The sequence below is a fragment of the Hermetia illucens genome, chromosome 1 (assembly GCF_905115235.1).
Source record: "Hermetia illucens chromosome 1, iHerIll2.2.curated.20191125, whole genome shotgun sequence".
In the NCBI taxonomy this organism is placed as follows: Eukaryota; Metazoa; Arthropoda; class Insecta; order Diptera; family Stratiomyidae; genus Hermetia; species Hermetia illucens.
In genome coordinates, this window is record NC_051849.1 from 215502236 (window position 1) to 215521978 (window position 19743).

At 44.3% G+C, this 19743-nt stretch overlaps 1 protein-coding gene across 3 annotated transcripts; it reads right to left on the reverse strand.

Moving 5' to 3' along the window:
• Window positions 1-573: 573 nt before the first annotated feature.
• LOC119661685 (cullin-2) lies at window positions 574-19635 on the reverse strand. 3 transcript variants are annotated; one of them, XR_005250609.1, is made up of 13 exons: window positions 19481-19635; window positions 18879-19066; window positions 18598-18816; window positions 5244-5350; window positions 4833-5181; window positions 4214-4768; window positions 4091-4151; window positions 3897-4014; window positions 3717-3826; window positions 3286-3654; window positions 1423-1536; window positions 783-1353; window positions 574-715 (listed from the first exon to the last, which is right to left on the reverse strand). XR_005250609.1 is itself a non-coding variant. In XM_038071128.1 (13 exons), the coding sequence occupies exons 2-12, from the start codon at window positions 18995-18997 to the stop codon at window positions 1222-1224; spliced, it is 2253 nt and encodes a 750-aa protein (XP_037927056.1). In that variant the 5' UTR covers window positions 18998-19066; window positions 19481-19635; the 3' UTR covers window positions 574-715; window positions 1216-1221. The 3 variants fall into 3 exon arrangements, 2 of the variants coding, with proteins under 2 accessions (XP_037927056.1, XP_037927057.1); XM_038071128.1 differs by having other exon boundaries at window positions 1216-1353; XM_038071129.1 differs by lacking the exons at window positions 574-715; window positions 19481-19635 and adding an exon at window positions 19171-19368 and having other exon boundaries at window positions 734-1353.
• Between the last annotated feature and the right edge of the window lie 108 nt (window positions 19636-19743).

Genomic DNA, 19743 nt, shown 5'->3' on the forward strand with positions numbered 1-19743 from the left:
TAAGGAATACTATTTGGGTGTTTTGAGGTGTTTGCGTGAATCAGTCAAACGAACAACTCGTGGATTTTGCACCACGGTAATGCACCGTCGCATAATTCCATCATTATACGCGAGTTTTTTGCTAAAAACAACACGAAGACCATCCAACAACCTCCAAATTCATCTAATTTGGCCTCATGCGATTTCCTCCTCTTCAATGGAATCAAAAAACCACTGAAAGGAACGCGTTTCAGTAGGCGAGAGGAGATAATGAAAAAATCGAAGATGGCCCTAATGGAGATACCTAATATGGAGTTTTAAAAATGTTTCGATGACTGGACCAAGCGTTGGCATAAGTGCCTTGCAGTCGATGGGGACTACTTTGAAGGCGACTATATCGATTTTCAACAATAAACAGGGGTTGTTTACTTTTTTAATGAATTCCGGGAACTTTTTGATCAAGGTAGATGCAAGTACATGTGCGACAAGTTGACGGTATAAATCTGGTATCTCTAACCTTCTATACCTAACATTTGTTGTGGACTCCCAACACGTAGAACTAATTATAATATCAAACAATGAAAATTTCCAATATACATTGCTAAAAATCATTTTTAATGAAAGTATCCACTCAGAATGCACACAGAGCAAGTCTGTTTTCATTATTTGCAAGTACATGATTCAGGTAAAGTTTTCTACAAAATCTAATTACCATCGAGAGATCCTCAAGAGATATCTGGAAATAAAGAAAAAGAAAAATTTTACTGCAAACATGACGCATATTTTTTTTTATTGTTATCTACATTTTGTAATTAATTAAAATGTCCACTTGAAAAATTTAAAAAAAAAACAAAAACAAAAGAAAATATTACATCTTCTCATCTAGTTCATGAATGCTAGCAAAACATAACACAGAAATGAAAAATTCCTGTAGATTTCTTCTTTTTTTTTTATTAGCGTTAAACGGGGGGGTAGCCTATTGAGATTCAGTATTATCTGTACGAAATCAAACGACAATATCCTGTCAAATAAAACATCCCAAGTTGCGTGCAGTACTCGAGTTCGTATCTATGATAGTTCTTGTTTGCGGCTTTAAGATACTAAATGAGTATCAACGTTATTGTAAAAGAGCACTGAAAAATTCCTTCGTTTAGAACCTTAACGAGACGTGCTTCGATTCTGGTCTTGATCGTTCTGTTGTGTCATTATGTCTCGTAAACATTGAATGTCTCTTACTTGAAACTACGCTACATAACTATATTCATCGCCCGAGTTTGGTGTTCGCTCAATGTATTGTTTGTCAATTAGCGATTCGATGCATTTTTTAATCATCGAAATACTTGGTGTAAAGCTCACTTTTGACTGGGATAGAATCTGAAAAGATGCAATGTGAAAGTGGATTTAGGGGAGAGGTGGATACAGGGAAATATCGGAAATACTCACCTCTTGAATGAGGGCGTTGTGCCTCAGTATTTTTCGTGACTTCATGATCCTTACAATGGCCGCTTGTAAGTATAATTTTCGATCCTCATCTACTGCGTTCATTGTATGCTCGACCTTGTGGGAGAATTTTCAATAAATAAGTATAAGCTCAGCAGCATAGGGCAAATATTGGGTTGGGGAAAAAGAAATGTCGTATTTGTGATCGAAATTTGACGCTTGATTTAACATACTCAGAATTATCCGAGTTAAGTCAACGATTTAAGTCAAATATACGCTGTTTTGTTTGCACACTTGTTGCCATTTAGAAGGCAACTTCATTATCCCCCCTCCCCCCTTATTTGAAAAAAACTCAGACAGCCAGTTTTCGCAAGCCTCTTTTGAGGCCAACTTAGTACACCAAGAGTGTTTTGCATGGACCGGAAGAGATGATAATCACTTGGTGCCAGGTCCGGACTATACGATGGGTGCGATAGGACATCATATCCGAGCTCCCGTAGCTTCTGGCGGGTCATCAAAGATGTGTGAGGTCGAGCGTTGTCCTGGTGAAACACAACACCATTCCTATTGACCAATTCTGGCCGCTTCTGCTCAGTCGCTTGCTTCAAACGGTCGAGTTGCTCACAGTAGAGGACCGAATTGAGGGTCTGGCCATAGTTGAGCCGCTCATAGTAGATGATTCCCTTCCAATCCCACCAAACACACAGCAAAACCTTCCTGGCCGTCAATCCGAGCTTAGCGATGGTTTGCGCCGGCTCGCCGCGCTTCGACCACGATCTTTTTCGTTTGAGATTTTCGTACGTGATCCATTTTTTAGCACCAGTCACCATCCGCTTCAAAAATGGGTCGAATTCGTTCCGTTTCAGCAGCGCATCCCGGTCCAAGAGATTTTTTTGCGTTTACTCGTGTGGCACCCAAACATCCAGCTTTTTTTTTTGGAATCCAATCTTCTGCGAATGGTTCCAAACGGTTTTATGGTATATACCCAGTTCCTGGCCAATCGAACGAATGCACACATGACGGTCTACTTGGATGATTTCGACGATTTTATCGGTTTCTACGACGATTGGCCTACAAGTGCAGGGTGTATCTTCGACATCCACTACACCAGAACGAAATCGATCGAATCAACGCTGTGCTGTGCGAATTGTTACAGTATTGGGCCCATAAACTTCACAAATTATTTCCGCCGCCTTCGTTGTATTTTTACCTCTCAGGTAGTAAAAACGTAAAATATGACGAATTTCTTGTTTAGGATCTGCGAGATCCTAAGTCCCCATCCACATGATGATGATGAAAAATAACTGACGGTTTCGTCAGTTATTTTTGATTTTTTCAACTTTTAATGCTTGGAGTGCTACGCTCCAAACTAGGGATCCATGGACTAAAAAACTTGGGAGTAAGTTGCTCCTCATTTAGTCCGGTCCACCATCATGTGGATGGGGACTTAGGATCCCCCAGATCCTAAACAACAACCTAGCTTTAGCCTTAGTCTAGCTTAGACTACAACGACTGGCGTTTTAAGTCCAATATAACTCGCAACCTTGTCGTGTTTTTGCGATGATAAAAGGGAGCGTCTTTCCACCTGTTGGCACTTTCGGTCACGGTGCTCCCAGGGCAGAGGTGAGGCAGCGTCTGACGAATTTCTTGCTTGGTGGACTCCATTTTTGACACGCTATAACTTGAGACTGAAACGTACGATCATAAAACTGTCAAAGAGACACCTGTAGCCCAGATTGTCGTCTTCAGATCGCCGTATCGTATGACCCGATGCGATAAGTACAACACAAGATAAGTTTAAGTGTCCCCATCTATTGACAAAATACGACATTTTTTTCCCCCCAACCCAATATCATTACTAATTACCTCCTGTGGAGTTTCACGTTGTAATGCTGCACTGATTTTGAACTTCGTCCTCTTATTCGAGTAATCAAAGTTCAATCGTATCTCAGTGTCGCGTTCGAAATTCTCCGTGCTTGATGTAAGCAGCTTGGACTCAATTAGAGATTGCATGTGTTTCTGGAAGGTTTCATCGTTCAATTGTAACGTTTCCTGAATCTCTTTGCAGGTTAGTGAGTCACAGCTCTCGAATAGCAAGAGCATTGCCATTTGATACGTTTGCATCGTGACTATATATGATTTTTTTAAATACGACATTTTCAACTCGCCATGACACAGATGATGCAACCAAGCCAATTTGCGCCCGCTGAACGATGTGTGGTAGAAGTTTTCAAACTGAAAATGCGGGAAAATAAGAAAATTATTTGTCCAACACCCGGAGTCGGGTATCACAATACCATTCTAATAGACTTCTCGAATTCTTGGGGTACTGCAAAGGGTATTGCGGCTTGCGTGGGTCCCAGTGGCCAAGCTCCTGCTTGTAAAACCTTAATTGATAAATTTATACCTGACAAATAAGGAAATAAACACTTTAAAGTAACATCAACCATCAATTTTCTGGCATTTCTCAACAATACCTATTTCAATGTTTTCATCCTTTAAGTGACTGTTAAATTTATTATTCAAGTCGGCGGACAGCGAGATATCTGTGAACATTCTATGTAACTTATTGGTAAACTCATACCCACAGGCTTGCTGCAAGTAGAGAGAAAAAATAGCAAGATAACACTTTAGATTCGTCATGGACAACTAGATATAGCCAGCAGCATACCTTAAGTCTATTTATCATAGCTTCTTCTGCTTCCATACTCTGGGACTGTTCGTGAATTAATCTAAGCAAGCCAAATGTTAATTAAGAGATTCGAGAACCAAGAAATTTCCACCCCACACATACCTTTTAGCTAGCATACGACTGTAGAACTTTTGGAAAACATCCTTATCCTCAATGTACTTGAAAATTGTTATACTATTTGTTAATTTCGTGTCAATCTCACTTTCCGTTGTTTTCGATTTTCTCAATAAACTATCACAATATTTGGCCACCAGCTCTGCACTACGGCACGGTTGCCGTTCGTTGATTCGTTTATTCACTACACTCGCACAAGCTTTATCCAAAGCACTTAAAAACAACGAATCATTCTCGAAAACATCAGCGATCAGCTTCTGATATTTTTGATGTACTTTCAGCATGTTCTCCACAAACTGAATGTGGATGTTTTCACCTTTGAGTGTTGATATAGTTTCGATTCCCTCGTTCTTGATGTGATCAAGGAAAGTCTGTTTGAGCAAATCCTTCAACCGATCGGGTATTGGTTTTAGGATAATGTACATGTTTCGAAGATCCTTTCGTTTTTCTTGTGATACCATTTCTTTGCATTCCGAATAAAGGAAGTCGAGGTGGTCGTTTATGAACCGTTCTTCACATTCTTTACGTAGTTTCGTTACTGAACTGAAATTATTTTGTGTCTGAAGAACAAATTTTCAAATCTACATCTTTCCCTAAGATACAATACCTTGAATCCAGAAATCGTTGAGCTCTCCGATTTTCGTCACTCAAAATCTTAATAACCTCCTCCATATACTCACTAACCGAGCACCTTTGAAGTAATTTAGCTGCCTCATTGCGATAGTGTTTTCCGCTCTCGTTTAACATTGGCGTTTCAAACAGATCCTGGTACAGTTTAAGATTCCCTTTCTTCTTATAGCCCTGAACTTGCACAAAACTCTGAATAACTCCGTGAATCACTTCTACATATTTAGAGTCTATGCCATTCATTCTGTCCTCTTTGATGCCCTCCAACGTATGGGCGACTAATTCATCGCCCAAGGATTGTATCATATAAATTCGCCATATATCCAAGCCTGTACAGAATAACGATTCATCTAGATCCGCTCAAGTCTCAGCAAAGAAGATAGCTACTTACCTAATTCACCGATTTCCATGAGTTCCTGGTTATCAGGCGAAGCGTTTCCGTACATAATATCAGCATCTGAAATTTTCTGTTTTTTGATGTGTTGCTGGTTTAGATATCTGCATGGAAAAAATAAAATGATACAATTTTTAAGTTCAAATCATTCCTCGGAAGGTTCAAATATTTTTAAGGGGGTATTCTCATGAAACCACTTCTAAAAATCAATTTTTTTTTTTCATATTTCAACTGTAAAGCCTATCGGAAATATGCTGTGAAAAATGCAAACCGAAATGCCTAATATTAAATAAGTTACAACTCATAATCGGTTACGGCGCGTCAGGGACATCCCAATCAATCTCGGTCTTCGTCGCCTCCGTTTACTGCCCTAACCAATCCCCCCACACACGATTTCCTTCTTCTGTGCTTCTCAACCCCGCCCTCCTGGAAAACAATGGTCCTTAATTATCGGTGGAGACTTCAACGTCAGACATCCGTGCACGGTCGAACCAGAACGGGAAACAACTCCACCGTTTCCTCACAACTTCCCATCGCACAATCAACCTAGTTCATTTCAGTCAGGCCCTTCTTGTGCCCCGCTGATTCAGGAGTGCCAAAGACATTAAAGATCCAATCCAATAGAAATCGGATTACAACTTCACGAAGCACCGGCTCCAAGAAAAAACCCGAGGCGTGCTATGGTCCTTTGTATTCGTACCCATTGACCACACGTAGATCCTACAGTTGGCGAGAATTGTCCTGAATTCGGATGGGCTACAGACATGATAAATCGATGAATCTGCTGGTACAGCCTCTCCTATGTTCTGGGACTGCCACCATTCTGACGATGGGAAGCTATTCGCGGTAGGGTGCCCCCTTCTGGTCGTTTTTGATGCACACGCAGTGCGATCAGATTTGTAAGTGTCCGGCACGCCACATCCATAGCAAAATCCGTCCAACACATATCCCAGCGATGGCCAGGCTCCCGGCAATTCCAGCACAGTGGAACAGGAAAAATATCTTCCAGCTGGTTATCAACCTTCTCGACGCTCAAAGGTGAAAATTCCGAACCACTGGAGACCTCATTAACGATGCCTTTGAGAAATGGATGATAAGAAAGATGGAGTGAAGGGTTCGGTCTCCAAGATGTTCCAAACTTTCCCCTCCATCGCTCTTTCCTATTCAGGAGCCCCAGTTCTCCAGCTGCCTGCCGAAACTGCACTACGGTGCTAAAACGTTTGAGCAGAGCTCTCCTAAGCGGAGTGCTCATCCCTGCTCGCAGCACATCGAGCTTTAAAAAATTCTAGAACCACGACCCATGGAAGTACGCCTACGTCTACATCACAGTCTACGGGGTACATAAACTGCAGTCGTAGGGACATGTGCAATGGAAAATCCCCAGTAGAGTTCAGTGATCGAGAGGAGCATTACATAGAATATGGGAGGCCTTAGTTTAGTTTAGTTTAGTTAAATGGGGGGAGCCGCAGCTCCGAGCACTCAGGCCATTATTAGGCCCATTGTACTATCCCCGTAAGTTGCCTATTCAATGGCTTCCCGCCTACGGTGTTCGCAGGCTTTAGCGAATCTGAGAACATTCTCAAGAGGCAGAGAGTGTGCAGATTCTTCATTAAAGAAAACCTTGCCAAGGTGTCTTCGTCTGAGATCTGAGGATGCCGGGCAGCTGCATAAAAAGCGCAGGGCAGTTTCCTCCTCCTCCTCACATTGGCTGCACACAGCCGAAACCACTACCCCAATCTTTTCCATATGGTAGTTTAAGGGGCAGTGTCCCGTCAAAAGCCCTACTAGGGTTTTCATGTCCCACTTCTTAAGGGACAACAAAAATGCCGCTCTAGTGGCCCTAGGCTCCTTCACAAGGATTTTCGCTTGCCGGCAAGAGTCCAAATTTCTCCACTCGGTTGCGTGAATCCTTGCAATTTCACCTTTCAGAGTAGACTTGACAGTAGATGGTCGGATTCCAAGAGCTGGCTCCCATTGTGGATCCAGACCCTCGGCGAGCCAGTCTATCAGCCCCCTCATTACTGGCGATGTTAGAGTGCCCCGGCACCCACATTAGGAATGTTTCGTTCAGTCGGCCAAGTTTCAGCAGCACCTGATGACAACTCCACACCAACTAGCTTGATATGTTGTTGCCATCTAGTGCTGATAATGCCGCCCGACTGTCGGAACAGATTCGAATGGTGCGACCCCTCCATTTTTGTCGCAGACATTCTTCTGCTGCCAATGAAATGGCATATATCTCCGCCTGGAATAAGGTCGTCATTTTTCCGAGGGGTCGGGCCAGTTTTATAATCGGATTCTCCGAGAACACGCCTGCACCCGATCCATCCTCCGTGACTGACCCGTCGGTGAAGATTATTAGGTCTGTAATCTGAAAAGACTCATGGCCACTTGTCGACCATTCTTCTCTTTCGGTGATTACGACAGTGTATGTCTTTTCAAAGACGAATCTGGAAGCCATATGATCGGTCGGCATCAGGGCTACCGGATGTTTTTCAAGGAATTTCCATATAGACGCATGCCCGTTGGATTGGCCGCCTTTCCACGCCCCAATGATATCGAGCCTATATGCGTCGTTGGCTGCTTTCCGTTTCACCTCCAAGTGGATGGGGGGTAAATTTAGGATGGCTTCAAGTGCCGCAGTCGGCGTAGTACTCATTGCTCCAGTAATACTTAGGCAACCAAGTCTCTGAATCTGCGTTAGCAGCTTCCTGCTGTTAGCAAAGTTCAGTCTTGGCCACCAGACGATGCATGCATACATCAAAATGGGTTTTATTATGGATGTATACATCCAATATATCCGTTTAGGTGAAAGTCCCCAGGTCTTACCTATCGCATTCCTACAGTACCAGAGCAATCTGCAGGATTTCTGGTATTGTTCCTGGATATGATGCTTCCACGTTAACTTGGAGTCGAAATGTACTCCTAAGTACTTGACCGTTTTTTACCAGCTGGATTTCCGCCCCTGCTAAGGTGGGTAGCGTATAGCTGCCCCACCTGACGTTCTTAGTGAACATAACTAGTCCAGTCTTTCTAGCGTTCACCGTGAGTCCATTGCGGAGGCACCAGCTGTGGATTACATGCAGAGTTGCACTCAAGCGGTCACATACTGTGTCCGCAAACTTGCCGTTAATTATTACGGCTAGGTCGTCCGCAAATGCTTGCGCGAAGACTTTTTTGTCCTCCAGGAGCCACGGCAGGGTATCCATCACCAAGAGCCATAACAGTGGAGAGAGAACCCCTCCCTGTGGGCAGCCCCTGAGACATCCTGCTTCAATAGACTTCTGGCCGACCGATATGTGGATTTTTCTCCACTCTAGCATGTGAAGGATCCAACTGATTAGCAGCGGTTCGATTCCATGCTGTCTTTCCGCATCACAAATTGCCGCAAATGAGGCATAATTGAAAGCACCTTCGATGTCCATGAATGCGCCTAAAGCGTATTCTTTATCGGACATCGCCTTTTCAATTTTTGCCGTAAGTTCATGGAGTGCTGTCTCCGTGGATTTGCCTTTCTGATAGGCGTGTTGCCTATGGTGAAATGGCCATTTAGGAATGTGTGTATCCCTTATGAACCGATCTACTAATCTTTCTAGTCCTTTTAGCAGAAAGGACGTTAGGCTGATCGGTCGAAAGCTTTTTGCGTCTGTGTAGGTGGGTTTTCCTGGTTTGGGAATGAACAACACCTTCACATCCCGCCATCTAATTGGAATATAAGCGTGTGCTAGGCATGCCCGATATATATTCCGAATGTGTCGACCCAGGGCATCCATTCCTTCTATTACTAGCGCAGGAATGATGCCATCCGGACCTGCAGACTTATATCTGTGGAACGAGTTAAATGCCCATTTCACTCGCTCCAGTGATACTACTTTGCATGCCAGATTCCAATCTCTCGGTTGAGGGCTATATGCACCTGTTGGCCCCGAGATTAGATTTTGGATGCTGCCTGGGAAGTGTACTTCAAGCAAATGATTTGCCGTTTCTTCATCGCTTTCTGTGTACTTCCCATTCTGTAAACGTAAGTAACCCAGTTTCTGGCTACGTTCTTTGACCAGAATCCGCTTCAGCTTTGAGGTTGCCTCAAGAGAGTTAGTTTCTTCGGAGGCCTTAATTGACGAGGGGAGCAGATTGTTCTTAAGACTGTTTAACTATAGAACGCAGTTACCGAAGAAAACTGATAGTGATGTGCTGGAGACCAAGGACAAATTTAGTTTGTCAGGCCATTAAATAGACGTCCAATGGTAAGAAAATTGGGTAAAAATTATATCAAGTGAAATCTAGAAAATGAAGTAATAGAACAATTGGAGGTTTTTGTTTCGGACACTGGCAGAAAGATTGAGCCGGAAAGTCCACTAATGAACAGAAGAGGTGGAAGCAGTCGATATTTGCTACGAAAAGAAAAGTGACTGATAAAAGCAATGCCCAGATCAACTGACGAGATCCTGCCCAAATCTAGAATAGTCCCTTTATCGCTAAGCAGCAAAAGCCATATGTACAACGAAGGAACTGGATGAAACCAACCAAAGCACAGAGTTCCATACCAACTTATCAAGCACTTTATGTAAAATTTGGCGTGCAGGCCGCTCAAATTACGAAATTTCCACCCTTTTGTAAGTTAACCCTACCTTAAAAGTCAACGGTATTACCAGGGGTCGAACGATATTCGATTATTTAATACACGAGTCTCATAGCTATAGACAGGTATATAAGGGATAATCAAGGAGTGCATCACAACCGGCTTCGAAGAATTGAAAGCATCTCGATTGAGCCACTTTCTGCAAGGGCAGAATATTCTCGCGTCATTATTCCTAAGATCTTCGAAATAGGGTTGGGACCAGTGTGAGTAGAATCGTCCTGAAAACGTTCTTCACTTTTTACGATAAGAACATCAGCCTCGACAAACTGGCAAAGGTTACCGCTGAAATCGACCAACCATATCAGTGGAATCAGGGAAAGTCATCCCAGACTGGACTCCTTCGAAAAATGATGTCTCAGCTGAGATTAATAAGGGCAGAACAACATGCCATTCCGCAGTCCAGAGATAGCAACCATGCACAACATGGACCTTCAACAAATGCTTCTACCTAGACTTCCTCCTGATTAGCAGTAACCTGACTGTTATTCCCAATCCAAACACTTTTCCATTCCACGAAACAGTCCCTGACATCAGTGACCATGATGCCATAATCCTAGATATCAAGCTCGCGGACAGAGTCATTCGTTCCCCCCGCGCTCAGTTCCTGACTTCCAGTGCGCAAACTGAAAACACATTAACCTAGCCCTCAAAGCTAAATTTCAACCCCTCCTATTCCCCTCCAACCGTACAGTTTCCAATGACACCATCGAAGCAATTCGGCAAGTATGTGACGAACTGATCCCATCCCGTCCCTTAAACTACCGCAACCTCATTATCCTCCCTGATGATATCCTAAACGATATCAGATACAAAAACATCCTCAGGCGGAGACAATTTAGAAATAGATACTCTCCGCAATCCTCTCACTTACTTTCCGAAATTCGTGAATTGGACAGGTCCATCTGCGAAAGAGTAATGACCCTCTAAACTCAGTATGTCCACAACCGCCTCTCCAACACCGAACTGAACCCTGGTACATACAGGGAACTCAAAAAACCTGCCCGCGTTTAGGCAAATCTGTCCAACAAAACGCGATTCTACCCCAAAACATCCCCCCCACAGAAAAGGTGAACGTCCTCGCTGACCACATCCTTCAAGCACACTACTGCACCTTCCACTTCCGCGAACCATCTTTCGACAACGAGGCAATTGGAAAAATCTCCCAACTCCTTTCCCTCCCTTCCTTCCATATCCCTCAACCTACACAAAATCCCTTCAATCAAACACTCGCCGACCCAAGTCACCACGAAAGTATCCCCTTCATCCACTTTGTGAGTCCAGACTCCGTCATGGCGTCCATTGCCACCTCAAAAAATAAAAAATCGGATGGACTTGACAAAATCCCCTCCATCGTTCTTGTGCGCTACAGGACTCCGTACTGGATTTTTTTGGGGTAAGGTAGGTGAATGCATTTACGCACACAGTATTGGACTTCCTGTTCGGTATGTCATCGGACTACCAACTAAACACCCACCATCGTCAGAGAGCTATCCTGAAACCGTTTGTCACATTACTTCGGACTAGTCCCCGAACTCTCACGCCTTGTGGAGCCTTCAAATCAGGGAATTCCTTTCACCAACGGGAGGAAAGCGGAGGAAAGGAACTGTTAGTTCAAGGAACCCCCTGCCATCCGGCTCCTCCACCGGTCGAGCTCTATCTTCTTAGCAACGGGAAGCCCCCGAACGTAATGGGCAACACGACTCTACCTGTCAACACTCCTCAGTATCTCTTCGACAATGTTGTCTGGAGAGAGATCCCCTGTTTTTAAATAGAGCTGCTGACGAATCCCATCCCACCTTCCGCAAGAGAAACAAGTCGGGAAACCGGAAGCTGGACGCTTCAGGTATGAAAGATTTTGTGTATTCCTTTGTTATGTGAGAATAGCCACTTTCGGGTGGTATTGAGATTCAAAATCTTGGATTTCTAAAGAAGTGACAACTTTGACCTATTATAACTTTGTTAGTAATAGTGCGATTTCCACCAAACATGGTATGATCAAGCTCTATATAATGCTGCAAAATTTCGTGGTGCTAGCCTAGTCATCATATAGTTGCAGCCTTCTGATTTTTTTCAGATTTTTCGGTTGGGCAGTTTCTGAGAATGGCCCCGTTAAATAAATGATCATTTTCGACCCCCCGAACACCTCGCATTTCCAATAAATGTCAAAATTAAGACCAGCTTCGGAAAGTACAAACCGAGACCTTCTATTTGATACCCCACATGACTATATTTAGTGAAAAAAAATTGACACTCCCCTTTTGCATGTATGCATGGACCTCCCCTTAAGTTCGACGCAAAAGGATGTAACTCACTGTATGCGCGAGCGTTCACAGTTCCCACCTTTCCACTAAATTTGGTGTCAATCGCTGCTAGTCTCCAGGAAAAATGCGACGGACAGACAGACAGACATGCAAACACAACGTGAACCAAGCCATTAAGAACATGGTAAGAGCCATCAGGGTGCTTTACAATAGGTCACAGAAAGAAGTAAGAAAGCGTAAGGAAAAGCCGGATATCCCAGCCCCAACAGTGTCACATGCGACCCAAGTGACACTAAAGCACAAGGTCATCGACCTTCGATCAAGTAAGCGAGTGCGAAACAAAAAGGGGGAAGCTTTGGGGAATCACCAGGCCCCAAAATGGAAAAAAAGGGGTCTTGGCCAGTCCAACAAACGGAACTAAAAGTTCAGAAGGGCCCAAAGTGCCCAAAGTAGGAATGCCGGCTAGCGAAACGAAACTGAAAGAAAATAAGAACGATGGTTGGACTAAGGTCGTGAATAAAAAAAAGAAACAAGAAACCAAAGGTGCGAATTCGCCCGGAGGCAACTGTAATCTCCAGCAGAGGGCATCTAACGTATGCGGAGATACTGAAGAAGGTGAAATCTGAAACCGGCCTAAAGACCTAGGCGGAAATGCCAGCAAAATCCGGAGGACCCAGAAAGGCGATCTCATGTTTGAGCTGAAAAAACCCAGCGTGGAGAAAACTGACGGCTTTCGTAACCAAGTTATAATCTCACTTGGGGAGAATGTCGCATTTCGTTCCCAAAAACATGAGATCTATATCCAGTGCAAGGATCTCGATGAGGTAACATCTAGAGAAGAGATCTGCACTGCCTTGAAGCAATAATTCAAGTTGCAGGAATTCAGCGAAAAATCTAACGTGAGCCTAAGAAAAGCTTACGGCGGTACTCAAATTGCCACAATGCGACTGCCAGTGGGGTCAGCGCAGAAGTTGTTGGCCGTGGGAAAGGTTCGGATTGGATGAGTAGTTTGCCAACTAAGGGAACAGATCTCTTTAAAGAAGTGCTTCAAATGCCTAATGTTTGGATACTTCGCAAAGGCATGCACTAGCGGCATCGATCGGTCCGATCGGTGTCAAAGGTGTGGAGAGAAAGGACATATTGCCAAGGAGTGCAATAGAGACCCCAAATGCATTTTGTGCGAAGGAAAGGTGGACGAGATAACCGGCATATTGCCAGAAGTGGTAAATGCCCGGAAATTAGGAAGGCGTCAACTGCAATGAAAAAATGAGGTTAATACAAATAAACCTCAATCATTGCAGGGTTGCACAAGATTTGCTTGCGCTGACCACTTACGAATCCGCGATGGAGATTAGTGAACCGTACAGAAATCTTGACGATGGTGTATGGGTCACAGATTCGACTCGTGGAGCGGCAATATGGGCGTACGGTCGTCAAGCCATACAATATAGCATGGATCAGGCGGTAAGTGGCTTTGTGTGGGCAAAAATAAGCGGTATATTCGTATATAGCTGTTACGCCCCACCGAGCCTCATACTGCCTGAGTTTGAAGACCAGTTAGGCGATCTTGTTCACGACGCAAGGGGACGAGGTCCAAAGTGATAGCCGGTGACTTTAATGCGTGGGCTATCGAGTGGGGCAGCAAAGAGATTAACGCAAGGGGGCGGTGCTTATTAGAAGAATTTGCCCAGTTGGATGTAGTTCTGGCCAACGAAGACGATGTAAACGCTTATAGGAAAGGAGGAACTGGTTCAATTGTAGATCTGACTTTTGTCAGCCCTGCGTCGGCACGTGACATGTCCTGGCAAGTTCGTGAGGACTTGACGTACAACGACCATCAGGCAATCACCTTTGAACTAAGGACGGAGCCACAAGACAGGAGACCCGCACCCCGGAAGCCGAAATCCAAAAAAACACCAGGATGGTCTGCAAAAGCGATGGATGGGCAAACATTTACATGTAACTAGACTTGCCTAGCAAAGCAGGCACCTCCACGGATAGAACTCTCTGGTAGTAACCCTGGACGCGAAAAATGAGTTCAATTCGACCTATTGGAATCTAATACGCAAATCCCGCCGATCTCGCTGCTATCGTCGATAGTTATTTAACTGAAAGGAGGCTCTGGTGCGACACTGCCGATGGACCCCAGGAGTAAGTTGTTTCCGCGGGTGTACCGCAGGGCTCCGTATTGGGCCCACTATTGTGGAACATCATGTACAACGATGTACTTAATCTTCCCCTTCCGAAGAAAGCGACAGTGGTGGGTTACGCTCACGACATAGCGTTGGTTGTTATCGCAAAGCATCTCGAAGATGCTGAGTTATACTCAAACGAGGCAATCAGTGCTGTTAAAAGTTGGCTAGAAAGCCCTGGGCTTTTTGAGGAAAAACAGAAGCGTTCCTCATCACTAAGCGCCGGAAGAGAAATTTCGCCGAACCGAGAATCACATCATCACTTCCAAGCCGACCATCAAATCCTGGGGGGTGGTGATAGACAGGAAGCTCAGCTATAGGAAACACGTGCAGTATGTTTGCGATAAATCATCCACTGCCAGTATGGCCCTGGCGAGGATGATGCCGAACGTGGGAAGACCACGGCATACCTCTAGGTTGCTTCTAGCCAGAGTGGTGACCTCAATCATGCTCTCATCAGTTTGGAGGGAGGCGTTGCGGATGTCAGTTAACACTAACAAACTGAGTGCAGTCTACAAGAGAACAGCCCTGAGGGTATGCTCTGCCTTCAGGACTGTCTCAGATTATGTAACATTCGTCATCTCTGAAATGATGCCGATTGACATCTTGGCAGATGAGATAGTGAATATATACAATGCGAAGCCAATCTCTCCCTTATCGCAGACGAAGAACGCTTAGAGGGAGAGATCCATAAATAGATGGCAAAAGCGACGGAAACGCTGGGGAAAGGGTCGGTGGACTCACAGGCTCATTCCTGCCATCAAGGAGTGGTCGGAGAGATGACACGGTGAGGTTAATTATAATCTCACCCAGTTTCTCACCGGGCACGGAGTCCCAGAGGACCCAGAGCATGCATTCTTCTGCTGTTCGAGATTTGTGGAAGAAAGAAGGAATCTAGAGGAGACTCTAGGAAAGGTGCTGGTGCTGGGTAGAAAATCTGGTGCCGAAAATGATAGCACATCAAGAGAATTGGGATGCGGTAACCTCCTTGATCGCATCTATCCAATCGAAATTGCGAAAAGCAGAGGAGAGGAGAAAAGCGCGGTCACGTGCGCCGCGTATAGAAGAAACGTGACTAAGCTAGAGTGAGCTGACTCCGCCCCGTGATGTAATACCTTATGGTGGTTCCACGGTGCAGGGAGGGAGTCGGGGGTGTATTCAGTGGGTAAAAATCCCACACGCTGGTGTGTTTCCACCTCGTCTAAAAAAAGACAAACAGACGAACAGACATCGAGTCAATTCTAATAAGATTTTGTGTTTACACAAAACATTAAAAAGGTTTAAAAAATAAGTCATACAGTGTGGATATAGCCACTAAAAATGGATTTCGACAAACTCTAATCCGTAGCTTAATTAGAAAGATGCAAGATACGATGAAACGAAATCGCCTAACAACTTTGTTCGAACAAGAGAGGATGAAGATGAACACACAATGAACCAGCATAACATACTCAACGAAAATGTTCCCAGGCATCGAAGCAGTAGGAAGATTGCCCATGAGGCCGAGGTCCACTAATTCATTATCCCTAAAAGCTGTCTGGCGTCCTGGCCTACACCATCGCTCCATCTCAGGCAGGGTCTACCTCGTCTTCTTTTTCTACCATAGATATTGCCCTTATAGACTTTCTAGGCTGGATTACCCTCATTCATACGGATTAAGTGACCCGCCCACCGCAACCTACTGAGCCGGATTTTATCCACAACCTGGCGGTCATGGTATTGCTCATAGATTTCGTCGTTATGTAGGTTACGGAATCGTCCATACTCATGTAGGGGGCCAAAAATTCTTCGGAGGATTATTCCGAGATCTCCGAAGAATACCTAAGGACAGGCAAGATCATACAGTAAGACCTTGGACCCTATGGTGAGATTTTTCGAGAGAACCAGTTTTTGTAAGTTGAAATAACTGTGCAAGGATTTTATCGTCATAGCTATTATCGGGGAAATTTTCAACGGTTTCAAAGTTGTAGTCTCCTATCTTTATTGTTTTCGTTTGACCAGTGCGGTTCAATGTTGTTCGTTCTTTGGTTTTTGACGCTGACCTTGCCACCATGTACTTCCTCTTGCCTTCATTAATGTGAAACTCGAGATCTCGCGCCACTTGTTCAAATGATCCATAATGCCAAATCGTCAACGTAGTAGTTGGGTAAAGTTGAAGGGAATGGTGCCTCTCACATTCACACCTGCATCGCGAAAAACTTTCTCCAGATTAAAGAGATTGTTGAGGATGCTGGGAGTCCAGAGTCCGCGCTCACTGACGATGACGGACCGGACCACTTGGGAAGCAAGGAGGAGGAAGTATCGTCTTTTGCAGTTCACAGACTCCTCTTTCTTGGGTTAAATACCCAAGTTTTAAAAAAAGAACGAAAAAATTGACTGACGGTTTCATCCAGGGCAGAAGCAACTCCTCAGACGCTGCCTCACCTCTGCCCCGGGGTTAAAGAGGGCGCATGATAGGGCATTCCCTTGTCTTAGACCGTTGTTGATATTGAATGGTCTCGAGTTTGACCCTTCTGCTTTTACCTGGCCTCCCACATTGGTCAGGGTCAGTCTTATCAATTTGGCCGGGATACCGAATTCTCTCATGGCCGTGTACAGTTTTACCCTGGCTCTGCTGTCATAGGCAGCCTTGAAGTCGATGAAAAATGATGCAACTGATGGTCATATTCCAGCAGTTTTTCCATCGCTTGCCACAGAGAGAAAATCTGATCTGTTGCTGACTTCTTCTTTTTCTCAGTCTTTGTCCCGTTCACAAGTGGGTTCGGCTGGTCAGGATCCGTTTCGCCAGTTGACTCTATCAAATGCCTGATCTGGATGCAATCTCGAGGCTTTCAAATCCCCATCCAGCGTATTAAGCCACCGTTGTTTCGGCCTGCCTTTTGGTCGTTTACCGTCGACTTCGATGTTCAGACCAATCTTGGCAAGTGAATACTCGTTAGCACGAATTGCCATACTATCGAAGACGGCCTCTCTCGCAATTTTTTCACGATCGGTGCAACCCCATAACGATCGCGGATATCCTCATTTCGGATATGATCAAAACGTGTCACGCCACTAATCCAACGCAACATCTTCGTCTCCATTACCACAAGACGCCGTTCATTGTCTTTTATAGTCAACCAACACTCAGAAGCATAGAGAGCGACAGGACGGATAACATTGCGGTAAATTTTAGGTTTGAGACGTTCGTTGATACGTCGATCACAAAGAACATGAGTTGTGGAACGCCACTTCATCTAGGTTGCGTCAATGCGTGAAGCAATTTCATAACGCAGTTCTCCATTGGCTGATAGTGTTGACCCGAGGTATTTAAATCGCTCAGTTCTGGGCAGATCTGTTGCTGATTTGCGTGGAATAAAGCCCATGTACATACATAGGGCAAACAAAACGTAGAAGAGTCTTTTTTTCCTTCTCTCCAACTGCTCCTTATTTTGAATGAGAAACCTACCGGTAACATCCCTCACGGAACCATCGAAAGGCTTACGACCAACTGCAAAATCTATCGTGATGCGTTGCACAGGAGCAAAATTTTAACTACTTTCGACAGCTTCTCCTTCCTAACCAGAGCAATGTTGGAATTCTATTTGTCACGGCGTACGTTATGCCGCAATTCTTCTAGCAACGGTGAAGGTAATGGAGCGCCAACGCATCGCTTTCACCTCGGTCGCAGACATCTATAGAACTCTTAGTAAATTGCTTATCACCGATTCACTCCTTGATGTATGGAGAATCCATGGTAAGCTCACAGCAGCAAGTCAAACACAAACATCTACGATGATTGGTAGTCGAACTCAGGACAACGAGATAGAGAGACCAGCGTTCCAACACCCAAATCATCGCGATGTCACTAGCTTAACTCACGTTCCGGCACTCAGTCAGTTCTTGCAACGTTCTTTCGGGTCGTGACGGACAATTTATTCCGCACCACTTTTGAGGGCGACCCAATATTCTTCAATATTTTCAGGCGGTTCGTTTAGAATTTTTATCGCTTGCGCAGCAAGAAAATTTTCCCACTGCTGGACCATAACCCGATCGCAGGAGCGACTCGTGTTGAATTTGGGGTTGGTCGGCCCCTTGCGAGCAAAAGCAGTAGCGACAGGCATGGTAACCACACAATTAAAACGAACGAACGAATACGAAATCAAAAAAGAAAATGCCTTCTTTGATTCATTGTCAAATTTTGGAACAATTTTTCACATTCCCAATCTGTTACCTCTGGATAATATTATCCTCATTATCCTCTTCATCTCGATACTTACGAATACAAATTGTTAAGATATTCAATTCCTTTGCTATACTCCGACCAAGCTTTGTAGTAGTTCATAAGGATATTTTTCCTCTCGGACGAATTGCGATCTGGCGGGGCGACCTGTGTAGCTAGCATGTTCTGCACATGATTCTCCAGAAACTGTTTTGTCTCAAAGTAGAGCTTATCGGCCAGCGGTTCAGGGAATGCAACGCAAAGCGAGTACACATCACTGCAAAACACAAGAACAAACATAAACTCAAGACAATTGAAAGCGACATTAGCATCAACCACCTGAAGCGATCCTGCCACACACTCGTTGGCACATTGGCCATCGTGAGCACCTGTTTCACGGTCTCCTTCAGCTCCTGCCACACATTATCGAAGTTCACCTGCTTCGGTTTTAGCGACATTGTCACGGGCGATTGTGTGGTCGTATCGTTACAGAAATCAGCTTCCTTCCTCGGCACTAAACAAAGCAACTGAAAGTAAATAAACGGCCGGGGCCGCGCAAGCAATTGTTACACTTTGTAAATAGAATCTTTCACGTTTTTAGACAACACACACAAGGTGAGGGTTAACATACTAAAAGAACTATGACTTGGAGTTTCTATTTTTGGACACTGTATATTTTTATCTTCGCACTATGCAATATAAGTAGAACGTAAATTAATGCGAACAATCATCTGATTTTGCACATTTGTCCCAAATCAATTTTCATAATGTTTCTTTGAATCGGGGATCATCTGGAAAAAAACTGATTCGCGGCGCAAAGTCCCCAACACGTTCAGACCAAGTGAAAGCACTTTTGAAGCGAAATTCACACGAACCACCTTCATACGCCCGCGAAATACAGTGTTGGGTTACAGCAATGTTTCAATAGCAAAGAAATGTACCTTCTCAGTCGTTTTATGGTTCTATTCAAGTTCACATACAACTAGAGCCTCCAGAAAATCTAAACCTCCTTGAAACGACGAACATGAATCTTACATTAACAGCTGTCAGTTCAGTCGAGCGACGTTTGCGATGTCGTTCGAAAATCGAAATTAGAACGAAGGAAGTCGACGGAACGTTGCGTGAAATATAAACATTGACGCGGATAGGATCCCAATTAATCTAATTTTAAGTTATCATTCTGAGAATATCTTTTTGTATTTCC

Excerpts from the sequence above, each read along its gene's own strand:
- LOC119661685 (XM_038071128.1), bottom strand. The coding sequence starts at position 18,997 with ATGTCGCTAAAACCGAAGCAGGTGAACTTCGATAATGTGTGGCAGGAG. Across the intron at positions 5,182-5,243 it reads CATGGAAATCGGTGAATTAG|GCTTGGATATATGGCGAATT; the intron begins GTAAGTAGCTAT and ends TATTCTGTACAG. Across the intron at positions 1,354-1,422 it reads ACAACGCCCTCATTCAAGAG|ATTCTATCCCAGTCAAAAGT; the intron begins GTGAGTATTTCC and ends GCATCTTTTCAG.